This window comes from Gavialis gangeticus, unplaced genomic scaffold (genome assembly GCF_001723915.1).
Source record: "Gavialis gangeticus isolate Ggan-Ray unplaced genomic scaffold, GavGan_comp1, whole genome shotgun sequence".
Lineage (NCBI taxonomy): Eukaryota > Metazoa > Chordata > Crocodylia > Gavialidae > Gavialis > Gavialis gangeticus.
Window position 1 is genome coordinate 65,308,138 of NW_017729025.1, and position 11,672 is coordinate 65,319,809.

Consider the following 11,672-nt stretch of genomic DNA (forward strand, 5'->3'; position numbering starts at 1 on the left):
ACCAGAACACCATGAGTGTTCATAAAGCCATGCCAGGGGTCCCGCAATGACCTCAGCTAATTCCCTCAGCACTCTGGGGTGGAGATCATCCAGACCAGCTGATTTAAATACATCCAGTGCCTCCAGAAGTTCCCTAACTAGATCCTCACTGACACTTGGCCTAGGTACCCTCCCCTGGGTCCTGAGGGGGGCCCAGTGGGGGGGCTGATCCAGTTCCTGCTCGGGGAAATGGAGGCAAAGAAGTCGTTAAATATGTTAGCTTTGTCATCTGGTGTGATGAGCAAATTTCCTAGTGTCTTGCACAGGCCCTATGTTAACCAGTACCTTCTTTTTGCCCCCTATGTATTTAAAAAAGGACTTCTTGTTGTCCTTGATTCAGGAAGCTAGTTCCAGTTCCATCTTTGCCTTGGCCTTCCTGACTGCCCCCCTGCATCCCCGAGCAACCGCAGTATAGTTATTCCTGGTGATGATCCCTCCCTTCCATTGAGTGTACGCCTCCCTTTTAGCTAGGAGACATTCTTGGATGCTTCTGGTGAGCCATGGGGGCTTTTGTGCCCTCCTGCTCCCTTTGATCTGTGTTGGGATTACCTCCCTTTGGGCTTGTGTTGTCGGGGGGAAGTCAACTTTGCCCCGCCGCTTTCCAGCGTTGTTCTCTTGCCTTCCATATCTTTTGTTTTTTCTTTAATGTTGGGAACTGGTTGTGTTGACTGATAGGTCTGGGACTGTCCCTCAGTGGATTGTCTTCATAGGGCTCCACCTCCCCTTACATCTCGCCCTTACCTCATCCAGCAGGTCACGTGTTTAGGTCTTGTGCTCCCGATTGTGATGTTGGATGAAAGTTCCACTTCCTTTGTATAGGAATTTTACAGGCTACTCATCTAGTTGCCTAGACTAGGTCATGTAATGCCCTGTATGGACCTGAGGGTCCCGCTCCAGGGTGTAATTCCGGAAGGGGAAGTTTTTCTAACAGCAATTTACTGCTGATCTGTAGCTTCCCTAAGCCCAGGTAGATTCATTCTTTATCCAAATGATTATCTTGGTCAGGTGCTCTTAATTCATTTGAGGTCTACCAACCCATCAATTTAAAGGAATTCCATACAGGGTCCTTTAAATTGATCCTGTGGGATTTCCATGGCCAGTTAACTTTAAATCTATTCGTTGGGTAAACCAGAGTGGATTCAACTGAAATCAGTTCACTAGGACTTGTATCCATCAGTTGGATGGACTCAGGGATCCAATTGACTTAAATCAATTTAAGAGTCCATATACTGCAGTCAGTTCATTAAGGGTTCATATACTGGTAAATCAATTCATTAAAATGTCTGTAACCAAAATCAATTCACTGAGAGTCCATACCCTTGAACCGATTCATTTAAGAGTTCTCAAGGTAAACCAACTTGAATCAATTCCATGTGAGCTGCATTGGCCTGGGGTGAAGTAACTTGCTGGTTTTGATCCTGGTACAGCTGAGTATCCCTCTCTTTGCCTCGTTGGTACGGAGGCGTCTTGCCCTTTTACACCAGCAAGATTGCACAGCTCACCCTGTACCCATATACCCACACACCGTGTATGATACCCTTTTTAGTCCTCTGGGCTTCGGTCCTTACCTAAGGGTCCATCCTTTCCTTTGTGGTCCTTCAACCACCTGTGCCAGCTGCCTGTTGCCTTTCCTCCATGGATGGCCACAGTATGGTGCATTCTAGAGAGCCCTTTCTCTCTGCTGCCCCGCTCTGAGGCCAGAAGTACTTTTCCCACTTCCTTTGCTCCCAATGCAGAAGGAACACTCACTGCAGAAATGCGGCGGGATGCTCCTGGCTTCAGCTGGGCTCCTTTTTTTCACCTGAGGTAAGGATGGGGGTGAGTGTGTTTCTCGGGTCTTTCTTGTTGCCTTGCACTTCTCCCTTCACAACTGTATTTATTTTACTCTGCGATCCATCTGAAACACTGAAGTGTGCTGGTGTTGGTTTTGGTTCTAGCTTTGAGTCCTTTCTCAGTTTGAAGTATAGTAAGTCGTAACAAAGGTTTTACCTATTTTTCTATCATATGTTCTCCTTTCTGAAATATTTTAGTTCCTTTAGTTAACATGGCACAAACAAAAGCAACAGGATAAAAACAGTTATGATGCTATCATGCTCGGGTCATAAACTAGAATGAATATATAGGCTGCTTTTCTCAGTGGTCCTGTAGCGATGCAAGGTATTTTGCCTTTCTAACAAAGGTATACCATGGTAGTAGGAGAAAGTGGTACAATAAAAGCTCTGTTATCTAGCCCGAATGGGGTGCTGGGTATCTAAAAATTTTGGTTACCTGGATCCGGTTGTTTTTGGGTGGGTGGTGGTGGTGTTCGGAGCGGCAGCAGCGCAGGGTTGTGAGTGGTAGTGGTGGCTGCTGCATGCAATACCCCCCGCTGCCCCTGCCCCCAATCTGGTTAATAGAGTATTCTGCTTAGTAAAATGCCAGATAACAGGGCTTTTACTGTATATATGCAATTACGGAGGCATAAGTCTGCCCCGTTTACCATCTGTTCAGCAGAGGGTTGAAAATAAAGTGAAAATGTTCTTCAGATGATTCTTGATGCTGATTCTACTCTTGGTGTATGTATATACATCTCATTTGGAAAAAATGAGTTAGCTGTGTCTGTTCTTGTTGTGCTTGAATTCTGTGTAGCTTTGTGCCGCCCCAACCTGAAGGCATAAATAGTGGAGTTACCTTAACTGTGGTATATGTTTTTTCTCAATTCTCACAGCTATAAGATGGAAACTTTACTAGTATCTGCATCTCATATGCAGTGTATAATATAGATTACCTTTAGTTATTTTGTTTTAATGCTTTTAGTTTTGATTAATATTAGAGTGAGTGTTTCTGTTAGCCTACTGGCCTGTGTAGAACAAAACAGATTCATTAACACGGTATAGCCTGTTAGTTTCTCTTGGCTTCTGCCACAATGCCACTACTTTTGTTTGAGGGGGAAGAGGGGCTTTTAGGCTAAATTACCATGTTTTTAATATTCATCTGTAAAGTGATCCTGCCATAAACCTATCAAAGATTATGATGAATAATATGCTGGGGGAAAATACATGTTTTTTTTGTTTGTGTCTGTCTGTAAACGTACCCAGAAACTGAGGCTGACATTCCCTGCTGTAGAAATCCATAGCTTGCCTCCTCAGGTTTGGAGGTAACTTTCTGGGGAATCCTCATCTTGCAAATTAGTTCATCAGTGCCACAGTGAGCTGTAACCCTCTCTGAGCTTTTGAGTTTCTACCTTTTTGAGGTTTAATTTGTACCATACTACTTTAGAATCAACATCTTCCAGAGAAAGAAAGGAGAACTTTGTGGCCATTATGTCCAGGGTTATGTCTCCCTCATGGAAGAGGCAGGTTTGCCCTCTTGTATTGCATTTTTGGAGGCGCATGTGTAAGATCTGGGAATGCTGATGGTTTTGTTGTAGGGTGTGGTTATTGTGGGAGCAGTGGAGAAGTGTTGGCAGGTTTTACATTTCTTATCCTGGCATGGTCTGGATCCATTTGGTTTGCATTGGGTCATAGGAAGTTTGCTTCTGGTAACGAGGTTGGTGAGGTTTGGTGCCTGTTTAAAGGCCAGGATGAGTAGTTCTGGAAAGATTTCTTTAAGAATTGGGTCTTAAAGAATTAAATTAAATGAACCCCCACAGCCCTGCTGGTGTCCCTGCCCCCAATGGAAGGCAGCAGCTGCTACAGCAGGAGCATGATCCGGCTTCCCCCCTGCTGCTGCCTGCTGCAGGCTCGGGCAAGGCCAGCTCCCAGTGGCAGCGTGCACTCCTGGGGGGCAGGGTAGACCTGCACACCCCAGATCTGTGGGGGGAGTGGGGGCAGGGCAGATGTGCACTGCCCCCATGCACACAGAGGAAGTGTGGCCAGGGCAGCACGGAGCTTGCAGTGACAGGCAGCTTTCGTGCGTGGCCCCACTGTGCCCTGCTGCGCCAGTCGCACATGCTGCACTCTGGAGAGCCTGGGAGAGGGCAGCAGGGTTGGGAGCACAGCTTTTGTGACACAGGGTTTGCAGCCTGCCTGCTCCCAGCCAGAGTGCTTGGCTGGATGGATAACCCTGCCGCTCCAGGCCAACTGCAAACCACCCCTCCTGGCCGGAGTGTCTGGCTGGGGTGTGTCAAAGCTGGCTGGAGGCGGAGGGAGCCAGGGAGGTTTGCGGCTGGCCAGGAGCGGTAGGGGTTTCCAGCCAGCTGAGCACTTCATCAGGGAGGCTGCAAAAGCCCTCCAGGCTGGAGTGCCTGGCTGGCTGCATACCTTCCTGCTCCCTCAGCCCCTAGTCAGCTTCCCTGCCCAGCCCTGCCCCATAACCCCCAAACCCCACTTACCTCCAGCAAGAAGAGCACACCTGAAGCAGCCTCTGGTAAGTGTGTGTGTTGGGCCCTGCCTTCCTCTCCTGGCAGGGTTGAGGGTTTCCTTGCCCCTTTTGCAAACAGCTCCCAGAGCTGCAAAAGGGGGAAATCTGTGGGTTTCTCTTCTAAAAAGGAAAATCCATGTTTTCTCTGATGATAAAAATGGGAAATCTGTGGTTTTTCTCTGTTTTTCCTTGGGAAACGGAAAACCAGGATCTCTGGTCATAACTAATGGCGTATGATCCGTGGGGATTTTCCATTTGTACTGCACCAATTCTTCACCTGGTATCTAGAGGTGGCTCTTTTAAAAGTGTGATTTGTCTCTCTGGAGGAGTGTCCTTATTGAGAGAGAGTCCTTTTGAGATTTGGAAGGTGATGATTGCAAGTCTTCTCCTCAGTACACATTCAGTGGTATGGGAGGGCTTGGCTGTATATTACAGTGTTCTTGCTGTATATGCTGGTTCTGTGTAGGTATGCATCTTGGTCCATGGGTTTCTTGTAGGTGGTGGCTTGTATTTCAGCATTCTGGATATTGATTGTAGTGTCTAAAAAGGAAATGTTGGTGCTGGAGTATTCAAGAGAGTCTGATGGAGGGGTGATGTCTCTCACCCACTAACTCCCATCCCCTCTGATCTTCCTTGCCACACATTTGCATTTTCACTTTCACAGACCTGCATCTTGCATATTGTCATAAGTTTCTATTCCAGTCAAGAGAGCACACAAGCACCAGTAGACTCTCCTTATGCTGGAAGAGGGTTGTTTGTAGAACACAATGCTTGTAAGGCTTGTAGAGAACTATTTTTTCAACAATTTAGTTGGTGTAATAGAAGATATCCCATTTATCCAAAGAACCTTATCTGCGAGATATTTTTTTACTGTCTTTTGAGAGTAGTACCTAGGCTCATTCATTATACTTTGTGGCATTTAATTATGTATATTGTAATGCTGTCATCATCCCTTTCCATGTACATGCTTCATTTCAGTTTTGTCTTTTGAACTTTGCTGCTGCTGTTACTGGTAAATATATTTTGTTGTATCTGGGGAGGAGCATGCTCTAGAGCAGTGTATATTAGTGATGGCATCATATTATTACAGGAAAGGTATCTAAAGGTGTCTTTATATGTGCTTTGGGGTGGGATCAGGGCAGAGCACTTTTTTAGTTAGAGTGGTTCTTGGGTTGGGAGCCACTCTGATTAAAGCATCCGCAGCTTCTCATGTTTTCAGCATCCCCATGCTTCAAGGGGTCAGTGGGGGCACTTTAAACTAAAGCTCATTCAGTAGAGTTTAGTTAAAGTGCGGGGATGCTGAGTACATGTGATGACGAGGCTGCAGATCATGCTAACTGGCATGCTCAAGCAGATTCTGTTAATAAAGTCTGCTCCACTGCGTGTTAATTAGCATGTGTTTGAGCAGGAGTCTGGCATGTATATAGGTGCCTAAGGTGTCTACTTAAATTGTGGTTAGACTTACCAATTCTCATAGGTCAGTCGCTGTATAAAGAGCAAATTCCACAGACATTTTATGGATGTGCTCTGGCAGCCCTGCTCCTCAGCACTAATTGGCTGAGAGGCTTGAGGTGGGGGGTGAGGCGGGGGAGGGAGAAGGGATGAAAGGCAGCAGCCATTTTTTTTCTGGTGCCTTTTGTGTTGCCCTCCCAGCTGCCACCTTCCCCTCCTGGCTGGGCTGCAAGGCTGGGCTGCAGCAGCAGCAAGGACTGTTGGCTCACTCTAGAGAGCCAGCACTTAAAAATAAAGTTTTTTGTTTTTGTTGATTTTGCCGATTAGTCTTGGATTTTGCAGTTTCCATGAAATCTGCAAAACTGCAATTTTAAACAGACCCCTAAAGATAACTGGAGAAGCAACAAAATAATGAGGCAGACTACATGGAGTACTGTCACATTGAAACTAAACATACTGAAATGCCTCATTCCCTTATAGGTAGACAGGGTTCTTTGGGGGAATCTCATACCTTTTATTAGACAAACTTAAATAGTTGGAAAAAATTTTCTTAGCATACTTCTGGGGTTAAAAACACTTTGTCAGGCTATGGGTTTTTAAACCCGAAAGCTTGCTAAGAAATTTTTTTTTCCAGCTATTTAAGTTGGTCCAATAAAAGATATCTGATTCAGCCAAAGAACATTGTCTGCTTGTCCTTAGACAAATGCGCTACAACCTACACCCCTTATTCCTTCATAGGGACATCAGAGATGTGGCCCACAGGCCAGATTTGGCTTATAGAGTCATGTCATCTGGTCATTAATGTTACACCAGGCTTGTCCAATGTATGGCCTGTGGGCCACCTTGTGGCCCGCCAAGGCATTTTCTGTGGCCCGTGGTGCTGTGATGGGAAGCCAGAGTAAACATGGTTTACTTTCGTTCCTGCCCCTTGTTCCTCCCCCAGCCCCTCAGCAGCTTCTTAATGGCTGCTGAAGGGCTGGGGAAGGGACAAGGTTCCCACATGCACCGCGTCAGCTTGACGTTGCCGACACGGTTTGTGTGGGAAGAGGTGTGCAGCCCCGGCCCGCCTCCTCCCATCCCCAGCACCACATGGGGAAGCCACCACTTCCTGGCCCGAGCGACTTGCCACTCATGCCTGCAGGCGAGAAGCAGCCCGGCTTGGCCGCCCAGCCCCAGGTCGCTGGCGGAGGTGGAGCGGCGCAGGCAGGTGCCTCTTCCTGCTGGGCTGTTGGCATTGGCCATGCCACGTTGGGTGGCACCGGGTTTGGGCAGAGCCTGTGCTCACTGTGCCCCGAGGTGCCGCCCAGCCCCTGCTCCGGCTCCCTACAGCTTGGCGCGACACGGCGACGTGGACCTGCGGAGGCGGCGCGGCTGCTGGGCTCGCCCACATCATCTGCCTCTGCTGCCTCCTGCCCAGCTGGGGCACCGCAGGTAGGGCTGGGCTGGGAAGATGGTGCCTCCCCTGGGGCCGAGCCAGTGACTGTGGGCTCCCGGCACCTGTGTGTGTGTGTGTGTGTGGGGGGGGGGGGGGGTGGTCCCTGCCTTTCACAGTCCCGACCCAGTGTCACTCGCTGCTCCTACCTCCGGACCCCAGTGCCCCAGTGTGTGGGGCATGGCGGGGGGCCCCCAAGTAGCCCCTTGCAGGCTGGAACTCTGCCAGCCCACAAGAGAAAAGCCACAGTTATGTCTTTCTCATTTAAAGGAGAACCCACTTTTAAAGTTTGCTTGTGACCCTTTCATATATTCTTGAAATCTTCATTGGTGTCAAAGGTCACATCACCTCAGGATAGAAGTGATGTCATACCACTTCCTGTGAGGTCTTTGAATATGGCTCGCAGGCCCGTTTGATTAAAAAGTTTGTGATCTGGCCCCACATTCAAAAAGGTTGGACACCCTTGTGTTACACACTCTGACGAGCCATGTGTGCAGGGCCCACAGACATGCATCGTATGCGGTGCCTGTTCCCAAGACCTGCATTGCATGCGGTACCCACATGTGGCCAGTCTGGAGCCCCTCTCCCTTCTCCTTTCCTTTCCCCTTCATTGCATCCTGGATCTAGTATCTCTGCATTGTAGTATCCTAATGTGGTGTTTGTAAAACTACTTGATATGGAATTGCCAGATGTTTTTTTTTCCTGGTGAACAGTATTCTATAAATAAAAAATACAGATTCACTGTTTTACAATGATGAAAAAATGGAGGCAGCAAAACAATGGATTTAAAATCTTTCTGATGTTCTAATCTTTGTTCTGTTGTTCCCTGACCCTGATGCATTTTTCCCTGTTATGTATACTAATGAGAGTCTCTGCTAATGCTGAGGTAGAATGGGAGACAATGGGAATAAAAATTATCAGCCTTAACTCTGACAGATTTCAGCTTGTTCGTATATATGGTAAAGGAATCTGAGGGCATTTTAAACAAAGGGTTGTTTCCTGCCTGGCAGTATTTTATTACTTTGCATGTGACCAGATATGCAACAATCAGCATTTTGTTCTGCTAGGGAATGGTACACTAGGACAATGATTTTTCTGCAATAACAGTGTACTTTTTGGGGCCATGAGTAACCAACCTATGGATAATTTTTTCCCCCTCATCTGATAAAGCCCATGGATTAATTAAAGGGTTTTCAGGCAAGAACCGACATTTTAGTCAGTGATACAGGAGGATGTAGCTAAATAAACCAAAAAGGATAGCCAATTTTTTTCTGCCTCTGTCGATTCAGGGAGGATTCCTAGATCTAGGCTGGCTTAATTAATTGTGGTTTAAAACACGATTTTAATTAGTAAGTAGGAAGTCTTATTATATATTAATAACTTTAAAACAAAATCAGTTCTTCCTTTTTTTTTCTGAAAAAAGATGCATTTTAATTGATTTATATAGTCATTAAAACATGTCAGTGTACAGCTGAATAGAGCCTTTATGCTAGATTTGGTCCATCTTTTTGCTGCCTTGGAAAAGTACACTATTTACATTTTATTTAAGGAGTTATGTAGCTTAATTTCAGATGCTTATTTAATACTACTTTTTGGTATGAGAAAAAGCATGCAGCCTGGAATCGATGGCAGAAATTTGGAAATTCAGCATATTTATTTTTTATTTAAAGATTTTAATTATTTATAGTAAGCTTAAGTGCTAGGTTTTATTACATTCAGGTTTCGTTTTAAACTGGTTTGTTTTCAAAAGCACTAATGACTTGAATGAAAAATGTTTTTAAAAAGAATCATAGACTTCTATCAACCTGAACTAGATCTCCTACTGCAGATCAAAATCTGTACCTTACATTTAAAAAAAAAAAAAAAAGGGGGGGGGGCAGTATAGCTGTGTTTCTGATTTGGCACCTGAAGTTTAGATGCTACGTTAGCTTTAGCTGCTTGACAAATCATTGGTTCCCTTTTACCATTAGTTGGTGCTAGTGCAGAAAAAAATTCTTAAATGTGTGTACCTATAAGGTACTATTGCTATGCTTTCAAAATAAATTTTTCATTTTTCCCTAAATCTTTGGTGATTAGGTCCCACAATGTACTAATCTTGTGCCTGACTGATACCAAAATATTGTAGAATCATATCCAATAGTATTTGTGGGGGAGGGGAGCAAAGGGTGCACTAAAAGCATTATACTGTGCTCATTTTCTCTGTTTAAAAATTCAACCATCTAATGATAGAAGAAAAGAACACGTGTTAAGGGTGATTCTTGTACGATCCACAAATAGCTTATATTTTTTCTTTTCTTACCTGGAGAAATGAATCAGTTTTGTTGCCAATATAACACTTATATGGGAAAATGTTAACTTATGTTGAAGTATTTGAAATATTGTGATTTAGAGGAACTGGGAAAGTAGGTGGGTAACAAATTATGGTGTTTGTTGCCTTTTATAGGTGCCCTCCTCGGACTTTCTTACCAGCACTCTGCAAAATTTTTCTTGATGAAAGTGCTCCAGATAACGTGTTAGAAGTGACAGCTCGTGCCATAACTTATTACTTGGATGTATCAGCAGAATGTACCCGTAGGATTGTAGGAGTAGATGGAGCCATAAAAGCACTTTGTAATCGTCTAGTAGTTGTTGAACTTAACAACAGAACCAGCAGAGACTTAGCTGAACAATGTGTAAAGGTAAGTGTTCTTTGCTACTAAATTGTTGCTTCTATAAGAAGAAGAAAATGTAATGCATTTTAAAAATCTATATATAATACAGATTGATAGCAAGTGGTTATCATCATTATATTTGTGTGAGGAAAGTGGTATACTCCTGTATGTAGCTGGAAGTGTGGACCTTCTTTGAGATTTAGCATAGCAGTAAATTGATAACCCCTTTTTGAAAAACAAAAAAACAAAACACAACTTGAAAGAAAAGAGTCTTGAAAATTTACTTAAATTTTACAGAATTATATGCCACTTCTAAATATGCGAAAAAGAAGGAATTTTGAAAAACCATCTGAAACTTAGTTGTATATATGTAACAGAATATGAGTGAACTACTTTTTGCTTATCCACTTATGCTGAACATGACCTTTTAAAACTGGTTTTGTGAAATGGTCATATCAATTGACTAGCCAAAACAGCTATTCTTGGAATTCCCTTATACCACATTATGTAATTGTATCTGATTGTAGTCCTTATGCACCCCACAGATGCACATTCTTGTCTTGGACTTTCATGCCCACAAATATACTTAATCCTGCACATGTTATACTCACTTTACTCCAGTCCACCGTTTGCTAACTTTTGGATTCCCCCCAAATCTCATTTATTTCCCATCCCCTTTCTCTCCATTCATGCTTGATATAGTAAATGGTTCCTTATCCCACCAGATCCATTAACTCTTGGTTTCTCGTTACTACTGATGTTAATCAGGCAGTTTTATGGAGTAGCTGCCCTTCAGAAAAAGAGAAGACCTTATCTAATATGAGGCAGTTGGTTTCTTTTGGTTATTGCCCTTGCGGTGCCTCTTGTCCAGTCCTCAATTGGGGATTCTATTGTCCTAGCTCTTTCTTCAGAAGGAGACCTGGAACTACTATTTTAAACTACAGGTGTACTGATGCATCATTTTGATATTGGATCAGCACCGATTATAAAGAAAATTGGCTATATCGGAAATCAGCCTGATGCAGCTGATAAAATGGCCAATAAATGCCCGTGTGTGCACGCAGCTGCAGTGCAGCACACAGGCAGTGAGGAGTACAGCCTGGCAGCTTGAAGAGCTGTGTGCAGTTGGTAAGTCTGTTGTGGTGAAAGGGGCGTGTGGGGTGGGGTGCAGATCAACGCCCCCTGTGGTGAGGAGGAGGGGCTGAGACAGGTGCTGCCCAGCTGGGTGGGGCAGAGCCTGGATGAGCTGTGGCTCCATCCCATGGAGCACAGGGGTGGGGCAATGTGCCCCCAGGTCATTGTGGGGTAGGTGAGCTGGGGCTGTGCTGGGCTCTTCTCAGTGGGGGCTGAGCTTGGGGTGGGCAGCAGCAGCACTTGGAGAGGGTCTATGGGGGTTGGAGCTGCAGCCACCCCAAATTTTTCTATAGCCCCCCCTTCCTAGCACCACTACCACCTGACCAGAGTGCAGTCCTGGCTCAACACTCCGCCTCCACTCATGCGCTGGGAAGAGCTAGGACTGTGCCAGAGAGGTGGCAGTGATACTGGGAGTTGGGGGCTATGGCAAAATTTGAGGTGGCTTCAGGCCCTGCCCCCCCAGCTGTTTCCAGCTGCCATCCGCACCGAGCCCAACCCCCACTGAGAAGAACTCGGCACAGCCCGACTTCAGCCCCTACCTGCAGCCTGCTCGTGCCCTGCACAGACCTGGGGGCACATGCCCGCGCCCCCTCGATGAGCAGCAGCTCCGTTCCATGCCTCGC

General features: G+C 45.5%; 1 protein-coding gene across 3 annotated transcripts in view; it reads left to right on the forward strand.

Moving 5' to 3' along the window:
- Positions 1 to 11,672, forward strand: part of HECTD1 (HECT domain E3 ubiquitin protein ligase 1) — a 127,809-nt gene that overhangs the window by 27,299 nt on the left and 88,838 nt on the right. For all 3 annotated transcript variants that reach the window (XM_019518919.1, XM_019518922.1, XM_019518920.1), the window contains exon 2: positions 9,708 to 9,942. In XM_019518919.1, the coding sequence (XP_019374464.1) occupies positions 9,708 to 9,942 (235 nt within the window). The remainder of the gene's footprint in view (positions 1 to 9,707; positions 9,943 to 11,672) is intronic.